The sequence below is a fragment of the Diaphorina citri genome, unplaced genomic scaffold (assembly GCF_000475195.1).
Source record: "Diaphorina citri unplaced genomic scaffold, Diaci psyllid genome assembly version 1.1 scaffold224, whole genome shotgun sequence".
NCBI lineage: Eukaryota > Metazoa > Arthropoda > Insecta > Hemiptera > Psyllidae > Diaphorina > Diaphorina citri.
Window position 1 is genome coordinate 436,899 of NW_007377661.1, and position 18,923 is coordinate 455,821.

The following is an 18,923-nucleotide window of genomic DNA, read 5'->3' on the forward strand; positions in this document are numbered from 1 at the left end:
ATAGAAATCGAAGAGAGAAGGAAGACAAAATAGGAGAAGGCCAGCCGCTCTGAGAACGAACCTTATCTGTCTAAGGATAAAGTTCACCACGGGCGGGAATCGAACCCGCGACCTGGCATTCCCATAAACCCGAGCTTCTTTCTTATTAGGTACCTACTTACCTACCTAAATTAATTTGTATCTCTGAAGGAATAATTTATAGGTAGGAACTTTTAATGCTTTAGAAAACCCATAAATTTTAGTGACACCTCCCGCTGTTTTTAAAATCAACAGGTAAGCGTTTAATCTTTCAACGCTTCAACAGAACGATGATCGCACCGGTGGATTTTCAAACACGTTTTGATAAGTAAGATAAACAAAATCTAACCGCGAAAATTTAAAAAAAAAAAATCAGTCTGCTTTTTTGCTGAACCGGCAATTTTTTTAATTTTAATGCTGATCTCAGTGAAATATGTAAAGAGAAAGAGTACAAAGATAAGTCTGTCTCGTGGTTGATTCAGCACCTAATCCAGATTTTTGTTTCATTTAATTTGATGGGCCTGTGATATTGTGATCTCTAAAAGGTAGAAAACAAAGTGTGATATTCAGTTAAAACTGACCAACTATACCTATATGACTAGAAAAAAGAAATCGGTCAAAAAATAAACAGTTTCGATAACTTGTTTAATTAATTTGTTTATTTTTACCTAGGTACCTCTAACTAGCTTTTTGCCCTGAGCTTCGCCAAGTCAAAACTTGAGTTTCCGGGAATCGAACCCAAGACTCTGAAATGAAATCCCATGGCTTAGTTATAATAGAAATTGAAGAGAGATTCAGTTAAAACTGACCAACTATAATACCTATATGACTAGAAAAAAGAAATCGGTCAAAAAATAAACAGTTTCGATAACTTGTTTCATTCATTTGTTTATTTTTACCTAGGTACCTCTAACTAGCTTTTTGCCCTGAGCTTCGCCAAGTCAAAACTTGAGTTTCCGGAAATCGAACCCAAGACTCTGAAATGAAATCCCATGGCTTAGTTATAATAGAAATTGAAGAGAGAAGGAAGACAAAATAGGAGAAGGCCAGCCGCTCTGAGAACGAACCTTATCTGTCTAAGGATAAAGTTCACCACGGGCGGGAATCGAACCCGCAACCTGGCATTCACATAAACCCGAGCTTCTTTCTTATTAGGTACCTACTTACCTACCTAAATTAATTTGTTCTCTGAAGGAATAATTTATAGGTAGGAACTTAATGCTTAATGGAAAACCCATAAATTTTAGTGACACTCTGACACTTCCCGCTGTTTTTAAAATCAACAGGTAAGCGTTTAATCTTTCAACGCTTCAACAGAACGATGATCGCACCGGTGGGTTTTCAAACACGTTTTGATAAGAAAGATAAACAAAATCTAACCGCGAAAATTTAAAAAAAAATAATAATAATAAAAAAAAAATCAGTCTGCTTTTTTGCTGAAAAGTTACATCAGTTACATGTGCGTGCTATAATAATAAAACTGTTAATAATAATATTGCTGAACCGGCAATTTTTATTTTTTAATGCTGATCTCAGTGAAATATGTAAAGAGAAAGAGTACAAAGATAAGTCTGTCTCGTGGTTAATTCAGCACCTAATCCAGATTTTTGTTTCATTTAATTTGATGGGCCTGTGATATTGTGATCTCTAAAAGGTAGAAAACAAAGTGTGATCCCAATGCCTATCCCGCAGTATGTCACTCATCAGATGGGCGAGAAGAGACACAATAGTTCCCATTTTGGTGCTGGGTCAATACAAGAACACCAGAAGGTTTTTTTCGATGGTGAGACATTTTTTTTCGATGGTGAGCACCGTACCCGGGTCCTTCTGCATGATCAATTTAATAGTATTTTATATCTAGATTCTAGAGTAAGATACATCACTAAATTCGAGTGAAATCATATAAGGGTTGTTAATTGTTGGGGAAAAGCACAACAAAACCATTATTTCGCTCATGAAATACCACCCAAAGGACTAACCGATTAACGATTAACCATAATGTTCTAGGTTACAATCCGAACATTGCCGCTGACATATCGAACGTGTTTGCCACAGTGGCCCTCAGGTTTGGACATACCCTCATCAATCCAATCCTTACCCGGCTCAATGAAAATTACACGACCATCCCTGAGGTAAATATATCTTGGCTAAAATGGATCCAACCAGTTCAAATGTTTCTGTCAAGCTGGGTAGAGTGCATGAGCTAACTACTTATGGAACAAAGGCAGTTTGTTGCTAAAATGGATCCAACCAGTTCAAATGTTTCTGTCAAGCTGGGTAGAGTGCATGAGCTAACTACTTATGGAACAAAGGCAGTTATTTTGTTTGACCACGAAGGCCAAGTTCAGAGAGCAACACTCCGATCTAGGAATCTTATTCATGATGGTATCCTTCTCCCAGAAGATACCTCTCTGGAGAAATATCTTCCTGTAGATACAGAAGTTTATTTCAAGGCTCATCCATTCCCGGACTTTAACAATGAAATGTAAGTCTGCAGAGTTTTGTTCAGTTCAGAGGCCCCCTGGGACAATAGATTCATGAAAATTGCCAAAAAAAAAAAAAAAAAAAAAAAAAAGTAGCAATTTCCCATTGACATATGACTTCTGAGAAAGTACCAAAATGTTAAAGTAAAAAAAAGGAGGTTCCAGGCTCTGTCATTGACACACTGGTGTGAGAATAATTGATGACATTGATGTTCGAGGGTTTAGACTAGCATAAATGGGTCCTGTTCTAGATGTGCACTAAAGACCTTAGCAGTTATCAGTCTTAAAGTGATAGTAGGATTTTTCCATTGACATATGACTTCTGAGAAAGTACCAAAATGTTCAAGTAAAAAAAAGGAGGTTCCAGGCTCTGTCATTGACACACTGGTGTGAGAATAATTGATGACATTGATGTTCCAGGGTTTAGACTAGCATAAATGGGTCCTGTTCTAGATGTGCACTAAAGACCTTAGCAGTTATCAGTCTTAAAGTGATAGTAGGATTTTTTAAAAGCATTTATTTTAAGAGAGAACTAACATCTTAGGTCTTTGCCCCAGTATAGGATTTTTAATTAGACTTACTTTATTAGTATGTAGTACCTATGTAAGTAGGATTTTTCTTATGATTTTTAATTTTTCACTTCCACAGTTCTCAGTTTTACACCCTAGTCTGTTGGAAGCGTGAGGACATAGACTTTCCCAAGCATCCTTTGGTTCGAGTGTTTCATGGGATGTGTACTCAGCCATGCTATTTCTCTCACCATGCCGAGGGTTATGGAGTAGCCTATTGCAAAGAAGACCCATGTAAGTAGGCTGAAGTAGTCTTTATTAATCTTTTTCTTCTCTCTAGTCTTTTCCTATTTAAGTGGGGTGAACATTTCTTGTTGGTCTCTCTTGGGCAGCCCTATTGTGTATATCCTAATAATTTTTTCTCACCCATTTCTTGATTCACACAATCTTTCCTCCTTTTCTTTGGCCTCCCTTGCCCTTTTCTCTCCTTCACTTCCATTCTCTTAACTCTTTTCCCTATGTAGCTCTCATCTCTTCTTCCAACATGTCCATACCACTGCAGTCTCCTCTCCTGGATCTTCCTTGAGACTTCTGTTACATTTATCTTATTTGAAGTAGTCTATAAATACCAACTGATATGACAATGCCATATCATGAGTTTTTCATTAGGGAAAGCTATGAACCCATACCTATACCTACAGCTATACACTTACAGTAGGTACCTTGTCTCTCTTGGGTAGCCCTATATTGTGTATATCCTAATAATTTTTTCTCACCCATGTCTTGATTCACACAATCTTTCCTCCTTTTCTTTGGCCTCCCTTGCCCTTTTCTCTCCTTCACTTCCATTCTCTTAACTCTTTTCCCTATGTAGCTCTCATCTCTTCTTCCAACATGTCCATACCACTGCAGTCTCCTCTCCTGGATCTTCCTTGAGACTTCTGTTACATTTATCTTATTTGAAGTAGTCTATAAATACCAACTGATATTTATGACAATGCCATATCATGAGTTTTTCATTAGGGAAAGCTATGAACCCATACCTATACCTACAGCTATACACTTACAGTAGGTACCTACACTTATCTCCTGATGGTCTTAAAATACAGGCTGAATAATCACTTATTATTAGGTACTAGTTTTGAGTAAACAGTAGGTAAGGGGTGGTGCTTCTCTAAATTCCAGGGAGAACACACCACTGATCTATGGTACCTGCAATGTTCATGATAATGATAATATATGTATGTACATAATATTTAAGACCTAATTCCAGAGGGTTGTTATTGTATCAACAGGTTAAAGATTAACCAAGGCTGCTATATGGCAAAAATTTTACACTCTCCTCCTCATTTCAGCTGAACTCATCAAGTTTCTGTATCACAAAGTGTACATCAAGGGCGAGAAGTACAGGGAAGGTCTCATAGGGTTCAAAACGACCGTAGAAATGCAATGTGATGCTGTGCCCACTCCTGTAAACCCAGTTGATGGCACGGGCTGGTTTGCCTTGGTATTGTGGAGGGGGAAACGGCCTAAGACAAATGAGATGAAGGAGTTTCATCTACAGTCCAACATGAATGAGAATATCAAACAGGTGAGAAAATAGGGCTAAAAAAAAAAAAGTTGATAGAGGGATCTGTAACTGCTAAGGTCTCATTGTCCCGAAATCAAAGAGAGAAGGAAGATGCAGGATAGGAGAAAGCCAGCCGTTCCGAAAACGAACCTTATCAGTTCAGGATAAAATCTGCCCCGTTCGGGAATCGAACCGACAGCCTAGGGCATAGGAGAAAGCCAGCCGTTCCGAAAACGAACCTTATCAGTTCAGGATAAAATCTGCCCCGTTCGGGAATCGAACCGACAGCCTAGGGCTTACAAGGCAGATGTACTACCTTCCAAGCAATCTAAGCTGGCTGTCTTCTTCATGCATTAAATTATCCTAAGCATATTTCTTCTTGGTTCCAGTTAACTCAAAACTGCCGGTCCATATTCATGCGTTCTACAGGCCAGATTATCAAACTACTAGACAAGGAATATGGGGTGGCTCTGGCTATGATTCGCACTAACGAATGGCATACAGTGCTGTTCCATGCATCCGCCTGCTATCTGAATGAGACCAGCCTCGCACAAGTCAACCTACGAGCTGTGTTCCAGCCAGGTAACTACATGGGTTTGAACACTTGTTGAACCCATTGGTGTTCCTTTCTCTCTAGTTAGCTTGGTTGGTAGCGCGTCTGCCTTGTAAGCGCTAGGCCGCGGGTTGATTCCTGACCGGGTCCCGTCTTTCTTCTCTCTTCGATTTCGGGACGATAAGAGTTCCCTCTGTCAAACCTCTTAAAAAATCCTTCCTCTTTTGCAATTTTGTTCTTTTTAAAGTCGGAGATAGAAGGTCTTATTTATACCCGCTTGAAAAGTGATTTTGTCACGCCTTGTAAGTGAAATGGGTTAATTCTTCAAATTTTCGCAGTCCGCCCCATAGTAAAGGAGCAAAAATGAAGGCCGGGGTGGAGGGCGATCCTTCCTCTTTTGCAATTTTGTTCTTTTTAAAGTCGGAGATAGAAGGTCTTATTTATACCTGCTTGAAAAGTGATTTTGTCATGCCTTGTAAGTGAAATGGGTTAATTCTTCAAATTTTCGCAGTCCGCCCCATAGTAAAGGAGCAAAAATGAAGGCCGGGGTGGAGGGCGTGTCTTCTCGCTCTCCTCTAAACACAGCCCTAGCTTAAACAACCGCTAGACGTTCCCAGAACGAACCTTATCTATTTTTATTATAAGTTTGGCCCGGTGGTAAATGATAATATTGTTTAAGGGACTTGTAAGTCACTCACCAAATTATTTTTCTTCTGTTTCAGGCGACAAAGTAAATTTAGTTGCAGCCAAGGCCCCTAGTCAGCTCTCGTATCAATGGGTAGCATCTCATGTCAGTATATTCAAAGATCCATCCGTGTCTATCATATGATAAAATCTATTTCTATCAGTGGTCCTTCTTCTGCCATACCTACATTCCTTAAGTAATACTAAGTAAAGTATTGGAGATTAAAGATCCAAACAGGAGTTTTGAAAAACTCCTCCTTTTTGGATTACTTAAAACTCCTTTTTGGATAATTAAAAACTCCTTTTTGGATGATTAAAAATTCTCCCATTGGTGAAATCTCTCATTAGGTCATTGGTGAAATCCACCATTATTAAAAGGATTTTTTTTTAGGAGGTTTGACAGAGGGAACTGTAACTGCTAAGGTCTTATTTTCCCGAAATCGAAGAGAGAAGGACGACAGGATAGGAGAAAGCCAGCCGCTCCGAGAACGAACTTTATCCGTTCAGGATAAAATCCGCCCAGGGTGGGAATCGAACCCGCGGCCTAGCGCTTGCAAGGCAGACGCGCTATCAACCAAGCTAACCAGGTAGGCTGACCAAAAGGAATTTTAACTGTCTAAATTTTCACTGAAGTTAAGCAACGTTGCACGTGGTTGGTAACCGGATGAGTGACCATCTGGACAATCGCGTGCTGTTAGCTTTTCCCGACCCCACTCAGGCTGGGTGAGGTTAATATGAGAAGGCGGATGGCTTGTCACCGAATCGAGGGTAAAACACCCTTCACTGAATAGCTAAATACCTAGCTTATTGGTAGTTAGGTATACAGTACGCGATGGTAAACCACCAAACTGTCTAAATTTTACTGAACAAACCTCCAGGTCCAAGGTCCATATTCTGCGCTAACCAAAATTTTCTTGTGTTTCTGCTTCCAGTTCCGAGAACGAACATTATCCGTTCAGGATAAAATCCGCCCAGGGTGGGAATTGAACCCGCGGCCTAGCGCTTGCAAGGCAGACGCGCTATCAGCCAAGCTAACTAGGTAGGCTGGCCAAAAGGAATTTTAACTGTCTAAATTTTCACTGAAGTTAAGCAACGTTGCACGTGGTTGGTATCCGGATGAGTGACCATCTGGACAATAGCGTGCTACTGGCTTTTCCCGACCTCACTCAGGCTGGGTGAGGTTAATGTGAGGAGGCGGATGGCTTGTCACCGAATGGAGGGTAAAACACCCTTCACTGAATAGCTAAATACCTAGCTTATTGGTAGTTAGGTTACAGTACGCGATGTTAAACCTCCAAACTGTCTAAATTTTACTGAACAAACCTCCAGGTCCAAGGTCCATATTCTGCGCTAACCAAAATTTTCTTGTGTTTCTGCTTCCATATTTCTAGCACGGGAAAGTTCACTGTTTCAAACAAACCCCTTGCCTTGCGTACCCAAACAATGTTCATCGGCAAAGTCTACATACGAATGCTACGATCATTGACAAAAGAGACCACTACCCTGTTACCGAAACAATACGATAAACTAAGAATTTTATTATTACTGAAGTTGATGTGTTCTTACTGCTTGAGTAGCACTGGCGTAAGTCCCATCCCGCAGACCCCGCAGGGCGTGGAGAGGGGCCCCAGTCATTTAGGGGCCCCCGAATATCTATAATTTGGAGTTTTCAATTCCAGTCCGTTCACCCAGGAAACGGAGCAAAGAACAACTGAATCGTTCACTGAGAATTATTACTGAAGTTGATGCGTTTTTACTGATGCTTGAGTAGCACTGGCGTAAGTCCCATCCCGCAGGGCGTGGAGAGGGGCCCCAGTCATTTTAGGGGCCCCCGAATATCTATAATTTGGAGTTTTCAATTCCAGTCCGTTCACCCAGGAAACGGAGCAAAGAACAACAGCTGAATCGTTCCCAAGAAGAACGGCCTATGTTATTTTCGTTACTTTTCAGGAGAGACATTTTAATACAGTAGGTAATGTAAAATTTGTCCCAGAATTATGTTTTTTTACACATAGGCCCTTTTACATGAAACTCTCACTTACTTTGCATGCAAAAACACCTTGCCCCGAGGCAAAAACATTACACATAGGCCGTTGTTCTTCTGAAATTTTACTCGAATCTTCACGAAGTTGGTCGAAAAAAACGACTTCCGATTTTCTCCCCCCAAAACTGACTAGTGTATTAAAACGAGGAGATCACATAGGCAAAGGCCCCGATTCTAAAAAGATTACGATTCGCCATATTGTGTTTTTACTTCCTTCGTTATTTTTTATCTCCACCACCGAAAAACGTAAATGTACATTAACATTACAAAAGGAAAATAGGCTTTGGTTTAACCTCAGATTGTAGTCCCGGTCATTATTCTTAGAATGTTATACTACTTTCGACTCTAGTTACTCTAGGTACCTATGTACAATGTACCTACCTTACTTACCTATTTGCTTAAATGAAAATAAACGTTCCTACTTTGTTCTATTGGTTAGAAAAACATCTATTGTCTTTTATTTTCATTTTTTCCTCCGACTTACGGGACCAGATTATTTTATCATAAAAAAAGAATGGGCCCCCTAAAATGGGAAACAATTGCTATCAAAATTTCGTGAACGAGGCCCATTTAAAAGGAAAGCGAACTGTGTGATTTTTCGACCAACTGGACCCATAGTTTAAGGGAGAAAGATATTTGATTAATGGGCCCCGAAATGGGGAAAAGGTAAGGATAAGTTTGGCAAGAAAGGAGGAAAGTAGATAAGAAAAATCAGAGAATAAGCCCCTCATAAGGAGACTTAAGCTGGCGAGATAAATAGGTGAACAGTACCCATTGAATAGGAAAAAAAAGACCTTCAGTTCCAAGTTGCCCATAAAAGTCTGAAGTGGCCATAGTTTCGGAACCGCTTCGGAACATATGGGGCTAGAGAAAAATGGGGAAAAAGGTAAGGACAAGTTTGGCAAGAAAGGAGGAAAGTAGATAAGAAAAATCAGCGAATAAGCCCCTCATAAGGAGACTTAAGCTGGCGAGATAAATAGGTGAACAGTACCCATTGAATAGGAAAAAAAAGACCTTCAGTTCCGAAATGGGGAAAAAGGTAAGGACAAGTTTGGCAAGAAAGGAGGAAAGTAGATAAGAAAAATCAGAGAATAAGCCCCTCATAAGGAGACTTAAGCTGGCGAGATAAATAGGTGAACAGTACCCATTGAATAGGAAAAAAAAAGACCTTCAGTTCCAAGTTGCCCATAAAAGTCTGAAGTGGCCATAGTTTCGGAACCGCTTCGGAACATATGGGGCTAGAGATGCGACTTTTGACTCATCTTTGGGATTGAATCCTAACTGAGCTACTCAGTAAAAGGATTTTTCACAACTTTTTACATAGGAATCGACCATTTATGTACGCTAGAAGGTTCATTTACTTTAGCTGTAAAAAAATATCGATATTGACATTTTTTTCCGATACCTATATCGATATATATCGAAACCAAAATATCGATATTCGGAAATATCGATATATATCGCCCATCCCTACTTTGAATCCGGGCCTAAAGGTATCGATATATATCGAAACCAAAATATCGATATTCGGAAATATCGATATATATCGCCCATCCCTACTTTGAATCCGGGCCTAAAGGTAGGTGAAAAAAAGAAAAGAAAAAGATAATAATAAAGGATTCAATTTGAATTCTCTTATTATTATCTTTTTCTTTTCTGTTTTTCACCCCTAGGTGAAAAAAAGAAAAGAAAAAGATAATAATAAAGGATTCAATTTGAATTCTCTTATTATTATCTTTTTCTTTTCTCTTTTTCACCTGCCTTAGGCCCGGTACGAGTGTTTTTTCGTGAAATTTTTTTTGACGATTTTTTTTTTACAAGTTTTAAAAGAACTACTCTTGAGGATCTAGTTCACTGAAAAGAGTAGTTCATTTTTTTAGCTCAATGAATCTTTACACATCTCTTACGGTCTATTTCAGTTTCGACACTGAATTTTGCGGTTTAAGCCCCATATGTTCCTGAAGCGGTTCCAAAACTGTGGCCATTTCAGACTTTGTGTTCACAGAGTTTGTTGATTTCAGTACATTTTCTTAGTACTGCTTGTTGCATCGAATTTCTAAATAACAGGCGTTGCTTTAGACTCAGAGATACGACATTTTGAGCACTGGTTAACTCGTTTTAATTTAGGTAACAGGACTATTGACGAATAAGCATGTGAATAGTCAATCCTATGTGATTTTTAACGCCGAACCGAATGGTGGAACTTACAACACTATTGGACTTACAGTTGGAAAGTTACGGGTTCGATACTCCCCTAATCACATAGGAATGACTTTTTAACAGCTCAACAAATATCTTTAACAGAAACTGTTCCACTTTTAGGGGGTGGCGTTCTCGTATATTTTCACTGTAAAAGGAATGGGGGAAATTGAAAACATGGTCGCTTTAATCATTGGAATTATTGGATATGGTTTTATTATTATTATTATTATTATATTACAATCATAAGTACAACAAGATAATAAAGTACAGAATGGCACAAGTGTGTGGGACTCGAACCGAGGTCTATCGTACCTCAGACCTTAGTGCTGGTTTGACTCCCTCTTGCGACCAAAAATTTGCCCTCACTTTTTGAGGGCAAATTGTTTTGAGGCAAGATGTTGGGGAGGAAAATGGTTATTATTGGGATACTATGTACTTTTTTTTAAGTTTTGAACGAATTATTATTTGAAATTTCGTAAATATTAGGTTTTCTTAGATCTAGCGTTCAGTGATGTGCTACAAAAATCTAGGACTGTGAGTTTATAGGTAAATCTCAGGGGTTGTTTTATTGTTTTCAACAGTTATATGTACGTACATGAGAGCATAAAACTAACCCGATTTTTTTTTTTTTTTTTTTTTTTTTTTTTTGTAATAAGTAATAATAAAATGTATACCTAACACTATGAGAGGTTAATTTGAAAAATAATAAAAGTAAATAAAAAATTTCAGCATCCCAATAATATTCCAACAGTAAAAAGTTCTATTCTCAACTGAACAATTAAGTATTCCAGATTGAGATATTTCAGTCAGAACACAATGAACGGGAAGAAAGTCATTAAACATTATTAGGATCGTTTAATCCTTGAAATAAAATTGACTTGGCAAGGAGCGAGAAAATAAGTACAAATTTAACATGTGCACGACTCCATAACCCTTGGTTCCCTCAAGCCTTAGTACCCAGTTACCCACCAACAACATTTTCACCAGAAACATTGTTTCTCAAGAACTCAGGAATGTTTTCAATTTTCAACAATCCAGCAAGTTTTTTTTTCCTCTAGTTCTCAAACATTGCTTGGCTTTTAGTATGTAGTAGGTTTTATCTTGAAAGTTGCTTAACATTCAAGACGTTTTCCACCAACAACATTTTCACCAGAAACATTGTTTCTCAAGAACTCAGGAATGTTTTCAATTTTCAACAATCCAGCAAGTTTTTTTTTTCCTCTAGTTCTCAAACATTGCTTGGCTTTTAGTATGTAGTAGGTTTTATCTTGAAAGTTGCTTAACATTCAAGACGTTTCCTCTAGTTCTCAAACATTGCTTGGCTTTTAGTATGTAGTAGGTTTTATCTTGAAAGTTGCTTAACATTCAAGACGTTTCGTAACAGTTGTGCAACTGTTGGGAAACAAATGTTTGAGGGTACTAGGCTTTAGAACAGAACAATTTTCTTCATTCTCCTCACACATAAAAAATAAATCATAGCAAAGTAAAATACAAAATAAAATATGTTCATAAGATTTTTTTATCACAGACGTCAAGAATTCATGTAAGTAAAATCAATTAAAATAAAATTAAGTAACCTAAATAAATTCATTCTTACAAGGGAAAGAGATGTGTAAAATATAAAATTAGTTGAAAAGAAAAAGAAGAGCGACCTAATTTAAATGCCAAATTTTACAAATACAATAATTAGTTACTAATAAGAGCACAGATATATTTCATACAGGGAAATCTGCTCAATTTCAGCAAAAGCCTTGTACCTAGATAAAAAGCGAGTAAGTACCTATTTCCCCCCAAAATTTTGAATGGAAAAAATACGTAGCTATAGCAAATTCAATAGAGTTGAGATTGAAATAATCAAAATTGATCTACCTTTCTTATTGTAATTTGTACGTAGAATAAAAACCAATATTTTTAAAATATTATAACACTGTCTTCAGATTTACAACTAAAAATAAATTCTCTTCCCTTAATTAAAAAAAAAAACAATATTTTAAAATAAATCATATCATTTAACATGGAATAAATTAAAAATTCATATTGCTTCAAATTTCATTATTAAAAATACATAATACATACAATATTACACTTTCCTTTTACTTTCTAGTTTTACTCACATATGTACAAAACAAAATGCATATTTACAATCCAAAATTTAAACAAACAAAATAAAATTAATAGTTAATTAAACATGATTCAAGGAAATGGACAAGTTATATAAGGTAGAATCCCTAATTACGGGCGTACTTATTTCAATACATTTCTATCCTTTAACATATCCTAATCAAACAATCTAGCCCAAATCGCACTTGAATCAGAAATAAAATCATATAAGGTAGAATCCCTAATTATGGGCGTACTTATTTCAATACATTTCTATCCTTTAACATATCCTAATCAAACAATCTAGCCCAAATCGCACTTGAATCAGAAATAAAATATAAATGACTCCCTATGCACTACTAACTAACAATAAACGTTTTAGTCAATTGAATAAGAAATGAGAACTCTGCTTCATACAGAGTGTTTCAAAAGTCCGGGGACCCTTGAATATTTTTTGAATGGCTAAAGATGGGAACCTGAAATTTGGCATACTTGAATCAGAAATAAAATATAAATGACTCCCTATGCACTACTAACTAACAATAAACGTTTTAGTCAATTGAATAAGAAATGATTTTGTACCAAACCGAGTCAGATAATGCAAACATTTCTTTTCCATGTCTACTGAGAACTCTGCTTCATATAAGTCCACAAAGGAAATGCTTTTTACTGACAGATGCTTTGATTTAGCTGTAGCAAAACTTGAGAAAGTATAGCATGATTTATACCAATAAATGGAATCAGTGATTTTAATTATTGAAATAATGCTCTACAAATTAAGGAAGCCTAAGTTTCAGGCTGATTAAAACTAGTTAAGGGGTGCCGCTGGGCCCTCAAAGTTTGAAATTTTGATGATTTTTCATTGTTGAGCGTAGTTTTTTCCGCCATTACTCGAGAATGGTAAGTGGTATAAATTTCATTTTTATGTATGTCTAATGGAAGGAAATTTAATTCTAAATATTTAATGTTTTGGTCGTGACATTCAGCATTTTTTCGACTTAACAAGGACACTACCTGAAGAGAAAAAAAAGGAATCTCGGCCCACTTACCTCGTGCTATTTGCGTACACCAGTTGAGCAACGGTTTGGATCCGATCTTATCCCTATTGTTCCTCATCCACAAAGGAAATGCTTTTTACTGACAGATGCTTTGCTTTAGCTGTAGCAAAACTTGAGAAAGTATAGCATGATTTATTCCAATAAATGGAATCAGTGATTTTAATTATTGAAATAATGCTCTACTCCTATACTTGTAAGTACCTATTCCTATAATTTCCACTATCGTGAGATAGGTCCATCTCACAGACATGGAAATTAAAGTGAATCAAGCAAGTCCTCCGTATTTTATACCAATCAAATAGTTTCGAATAATCTTAATTTCAGTCTTCGAAAAAGATCAGACTACATTCGAGTCCTTTCAACATTCGTTTCATGTTAACGCTAAAAGTAAAGGCAGTGTCCAGCTACGTAACTCAATACGTACTCTCATTGTCAAATCTGATTGGCAGCTGAGGCACCAGAGCAAGTTGTTTTTTTTTTCTTTCCTGTCCTAAAGTAATCTCCATTATTTGGACTTTCTTTAAATGCTTGACTTTATACAATCCGAGGCTTAGGTGTAGGGGCAAACAGCTTTAAAGGATGGGTTAAGCTTCTACGAATCTACTTTATCATGGCCACTCATCGCTAGAAGCCCAGAAAAGCAACAGACACTCCAGTGGCTGTTTACCACTACGTACCTAACCTCTTCTGGACTTTCAGCGACCTCTTTCTGCGCTTTATCTGTCCAAGATAAAGTGAGTCCAATTACTGAGCCTTCATCCAATCAGAAACAAGTTTAAAACATTGTGAGCTACGTAGCAGTAGACACGTTCAATAAAGTAAAACAAATCAGTCAAAAGTAAGGTCACACTGTAGTCTCGTTTCGCCTCAAAGGTTGCAACTCTCTCTGAAGCCGGTCGAAATCATTGTAATACTCATGATCCGATTCCTCTTCACTACTCTTATGGTGCGCATGCGCAACTATAGGTCCCGTGTGCGCAGGCCCTGCGCTCGCTGGTGTGTGTCCATTAGACACAATGGCGGGAGCTAGAGGAATGCCTAACGTTTGAGTGGCAACTAGATGATACTCGGGGTTGTCTACAGAGGTCTGCGTGCCCAGGGTCTGCACTGGGTGTAGTGCCGGGGCCTTACTACTGCTGTTGTTGTTCGTTTCCGTCATGTTTGAGTGGCAACTAGATGATACTCCGGGTTGTCTACAGAGGTCTGCGTGCCCAGGGTCTGCACTGGGTGTAGTGCCGGGGCCTTACTACTGCTGTTGTTGTTCGTTTCCGTCAATTTTTCACCTGCCTTAGGCCCGGTACGAGAATGTATAGGGAACTAAAGAGCGAGTTACAAGTTTTGAAGGAACTACTCTTGAGGATCTAGTTCACTGAAAAGAGTAGTTCATTTTTTTAGCTCAATGAATCTTTACACATCTCTTACGGTCTATTTCAGTTTCGACACTGAATTTTGCGGTTTAAGCCCCATATGTTCCTGAAGCGGTTCCAAAACTGTGGCCATTTCAGACTTTGTGTTCACAGAGTTTGTTGATTTCAGTACATTTTCTTAGTACTGCTTGTTGCATCGAATTTCTAAATAACAGGCGTTGCTTTAGACTCAGAGATACGACATTTTGAGCACTGGTTAACTCGTTTTAATTTAGGTAACAGGACTATTGACGAATAAGCATGTGAATAGTCAATCCTATGTGATTTTTAACGCCGAACCGAATGGTGGAACTTACAACACTATTGGACTTACAGTTGGAAAGTTACGGGTTCGATACTCCCCTAATCACATAGGAATGACTTTTTAACAGCTCAACAAATATCTTTAACAGAAACTGTTCCACTTTTAGGGGGTGGCGTTCTCGTATATTTTCACTGTAAAAGGAATGGGGGAAATTGAAAACATGGTCGCTTTAATCATTGGAATTATTGGATATGGTTTTATTATTATTATATTACAATCATAAGTACAACAAGATAATAAAGTACAGAATGGCACAAGTGTGTGGGACTCGAACCGAGGTCTATCATTACAATCATAAGTACAACAAGATAATAAAGTACAGAATGGCACAAGTGTGTGGGACTCGAACCGAGGTCTATCGTACCTCAGACCTTAGTGCTGGTTTGACTCCCTGTTGCGACCAAAAATTTGCCCTCACTTTTTGAGGGCAAATTGTTTTGAGGCAAGATTTTGGGGAGGAAAATGGTTATTATTGGGATACTATGTACTTTTTTTTAAGTTTTGAACGAATTATTATTTGAAATTTCGTAAATATTAGAAGAGTTGAAGTTAATATGAGATGGACATGGTCACAATGAAAATTACTAGTACATACTACATAGGTACCCAAATAGTGCAGTAAACTACAGGCCTCAGAACAAAGGCCCTTCTGAAGTTCCCCAGAGTTCAATGTGGCACAAAAACCAAATTCTCTTTATGTTGAACATTTCTGTCAAAGTTCATCAAAATCATACGATACTAGACAAAAGAACAAACAGACCAAATACAAAGTCATCATTCATCGAGTTGAAAAGTTAAAAGTTGAGCCTCAATTCGTTCATTAAGTCCAAGATATTAGATATTAGTGCTTTATTTAGTCTGTCGAATTAAGACAAGTAGTCCCTTTATCTAAACAGTTTAATATTGCACCACTTTATTTAAGAGAGTTGAAGTTAATATGAGATGGACATGGTCACAATGAAAATTACTAGTACATAGGTACCTAAATAGTGCAGTAAACTACAGGCCTCAGAACAAAGGCCCTTCTGAAGTTCCCCAGAGTTCAATGTGGCACAAAAACCAAATTCTCTTTATGTTGAACATTTCTGTCAAAGTTCATCAAAATCATACGATACTAGACAAAAGAACAAACAGACCAAATACAAAGTCATCATTCATCAAGTTGAAAAGTTAAAACTTGAGCCTCAATTCGTTTATTAAGTCCAAGACATTAGATATTAGTGCTTTATTTAGACTGTCGAATTAAGACAAGTAGTCCCTTTATCTAAACAGTTTAATATTGCACCACTTTATTTAATTGAATTTCTTGGACCTAAATAGGGAACGATACTAGACAAAAGAACAAACAGACCAAATACAAAGTCATCATTCATCAAGTTGAAAAGTTAAAACTTGAGCCTCAATTCGGTCATTAAGTCCAAGACATTAGATATTAGTGCTTTATTTAGACTGTCGAATTAAGACAAGTAGTCCCTTTATCTAAACAGTTTAATATTGCACCACTTTATTTAATTGAATTTCTTGGACCTAAATAGGGCCAAAAAACATCGAAAACATTGGGCATACCTTGAGGTTTGTTAGCAGCTTCGCTAATGAGATCCATGTAGGTGGTGGTGCTTTGACTTTGCTGTGGCGAAGGCATCAGGTAGTCATCTTCGTCTAGGGGTAGGTCTAGCTTCAGGTTGCCTACCTGAGCCTCTCGCTTGCTCGCACTCAGCTCGTCAGAGGAATCTGTACAATCTGTAGATAAAAACAAAGTCATCAGTTTCAGAGTTAGATTTTTTTTTTTCTCTCTCGGAAGACTACATCTAGGGCGGATTTCACCAATAATTTATCAGTCCCTTGAAAGCCTGTTAAGCTAACAGCCTGTGAATTTCCATCTAAATAGGGCCAAAAAACATCGAAAACATTGGGCATACCTTGAGGTTTGTTAGCAGCTTCGCTAATGAGATCCATGTAGGTGGTGGTGCTTTGACTTTGCTGTGGCGAAGGCATCAGGTAGTCATCTTCGTCTAGGGGTAGGTCTAGCTTCAGGTTGCCTACCTGAGCCTCTCGCTTGCTGGCACTCAGCTCGTCAGAGGAATCTGTACAATCTGTAGATAAAAACAAAGTCATCAGTTTCAGAGTTAGATTTTTTTTTCTCTCTCTCGGAAGACTACATCTAGGGCGGATTTCACCAATAATTTATCAGTCCCTTGAAAGCCTGTTAAGCTAACAGCCTGTGAATTTCCATTTGATTCGTATAGGCGCGAGGCGCGATACCCTCCAAGCTAACAAGGCTTGGCATTAATGAGGATATAATTCTATGCCCTGACTGGGACTCGAAACTCCTAGTTACCAAATATGCACTTAACCACGTTGCCTTACTTCGTACCCTCCAAGCTAACAAGGCTTGGCATTAACGAGGATATAATTCTATGCCCTGACTGGGACTCGAAACTCCTAGTTACCAAATATGCACTTAACCACGTTGCCTTACTTCAGTGAAATTTTAGACAGTTAAAATTCGTTTTAATAAGGCCGTATACGATAAAAAGTGAGCCTCAATAAACTCGGTTTAAGTTTAACTCTCGGATTAAGCAATCAGATTGTTTAACTCTCGGATTAAGCAATCTGATTGTTTAATCCGAGAGTTACACTTAAACGGAGTTTAAACTCACTTTGTAGTCCGCGGCCTAAGCTAGCGAAGCAAAAATAGATAGCTTTCAACTCACCTCTAACATCTATACAAAATCGGCCAGGTAGGTGTGGGTCCATGGACACACCAGGAGGGTACCTATGGCACGAGGGTAGATTGGGGTCAATGACCTGTGGGGGAACACAGCGCGGTAGTTTGGGTTGCAAATACTCATCGGTGTCGACTGAGGGTTCGAACCCGTCCAGGGCAAGAGTTCGGATGAATTCTTTCTCGTCCTGTTGTGAAAGAAAAGAAACGAATGGGTTAGGAACCTATTTTTCTTTTTTTTTCGTCGTCTTCCAATTGGGCACTTTAACTACGTGTTAAAACATGTCGTAGTGTCGATTTAGGTATCAATATCGTGGAGGTAGGTACATAACTATTTAACCGTAACGTTATTAATGGGATTTTACATTACTAAGGGGGAATGGGTAAGGTACCTATTAAAAAGTCGAAATTCAAAGAAAAGTCAAAATATGAAACAATAGTCCTGTCAATAGTGTTTCACCGCCGTTTTGATTTCATAACAATGAAACAACTTCTACATTAGACGCATGTGGTCTGTGTCGTAGCATGCCTCTCTCTCATCAGATGGGCGGGAAGAGGTACAAAAGGTATTGACTATAGGAACTTAGGATAATCGAAACAAAAAGAATATATTACAGGGCTGATTAAAAGAGAAGTAAACTAACCTGAGTGGTGAAGGGGGGCAGCCGCATAAACCGGTCCCCAGGGATAGCCAGGTACCTGCCCGGATCTCGCGCCATCTTAGCGAACTCCTCTGCCAGTTCTGATTCAAAGAGAAGTAAACTCACCTGAGTGGTAAAGGGGGGCAGCCGCATAAACCGGTCCCCAGGGATAGCCAGGTACCTGCCCGGATCTCGCGCCATCTTAGCGAACTCCTCTGCCAGTTCCTTGAAACATGGTCGCGCTTCCGGCTTGGGCATCCAGCACTGGAGCATCACCTTCATGTACAGGTCTAGGGTGCAGATAGGGGGCTGGGGTAGGCGCTCTCCCTTCTCTATAAGGAGAGGCACGTCTCGGGCTGGACAGTTCTCGTAGGGGCGACCTCCGTACGTGAGGAGCTCCCAGATTGTCACGCCTGTAGAGGGGAGGCAAGGGAGATGGTGTTAGACGTGGTTAAGTTTAAGTAGGGGTAAAGAGTTTTTTATTTAGCTCAGGGTGTCTACTAAAATGAAAGAATCAAATTCCTTGACTTTTTCCGATTTTCAGTCTGGTAGACACCAAACAATCCTGTTTTATTTTGTCCAAAGTCTTTGGACCAAAGGTGACC

The 18,923-nt window shown here is 38.5% G+C and overlaps 3 protein-coding genes and 2 long non-coding RNA genes across 5 annotated transcripts in view; 4 read left to right on the forward strand and 1 right to left on the reverse strand.

The window, feature by feature from the left end:
* The window catches only part of LOC103506242 (peroxidasin-like), a 10,355-nt gene extending 2,826 nt beyond the window's left edge, over positions 1 to 7,529 (forward strand). The window contains exon 3 of the mRNA XM_008470628.3: positions 7,209 to 7,529. Within this exon, the coding sequence (XP_008468850.1) occupies positions 7,209 to 7,343 (135 nt within the window). The 3' untranslated portion in view covers positions 7,344 to 7,529. The remainder of the gene's footprint in view (positions 1 to 7,208) is intronic.
* LOC103506240 lies at positions 2,252 to 6,030 on the forward strand. The gene is made up of 5 exons (XM_008470627.3): positions 2,252 to 2,503; positions 3,150 to 3,304; positions 4,366 to 4,601; positions 4,970 to 5,162; positions 5,856 to 6,030. The coding sequence occupies exons 1-5, from the start codon at positions 2,259 to 2,261 to the stop codon at positions 5,960 to 5,962; spliced, it is 936 nt and encodes a 311-aa protein (XP_008468849.1). The 5' UTR covers positions 2,252 to 2,258; the 3' UTR covers positions 5,963 to 6,030.
* A 3,678-nt stretch (positions 7,530 to 11,207) lies between the features above and the next one.
* LOC113466189 lies at positions 11,208 to 11,699 on the forward strand. The gene is made up of 2 exons (XR_003390663.1): positions 11,208 to 11,323; positions 11,403 to 11,699. It is a non-coding gene; the product is annotated as an uncharacterized LOC113466189 (long non-coding RNA).
* A 1,619-nt stretch (positions 11,700 to 13,318) lies between these two features.
* LOC103506274 (epidermal growth factor receptor) overlaps positions 13,319 to 18,923 on the reverse strand; it is a 52,648-nt gene continuing 47,043 nt past the window's right edge. The window contains exons 19-23 of the mRNA XM_026821359.1: positions 18,445 to 18,731; positions 17,667 to 17,865; positions 16,872 to 17,045; positions 16,519 to 16,692; positions 13,319 to 14,382 (exon numbers count right to left, since the gene is read on the reverse strand). Coding sequence (XP_026677160.1) covers positions 14,066 to 14,382; positions 16,519 to 16,692; positions 16,872 to 17,045; positions 17,667 to 17,865; positions 18,445 to 18,731 — 1,151 coding nt within the window. The 3' untranslated portion in view covers positions 13,319 to 14,065. The remainder of the gene's footprint in view (positions 14,383 to 16,518; positions 16,693 to 16,871; positions 17,046 to 17,666; positions 17,866 to 18,444; positions 18,732 to 18,923) is intronic.
* LOC113466191 lies at positions 14,794 to 15,353 on the forward strand. Its single transcript, XR_003390665.1, has 2 exons — positions 14,794 to 15,230; positions 15,306 to 15,353. It is a non-coding gene; the product is annotated as an uncharacterized LOC113466191 (long non-coding RNA).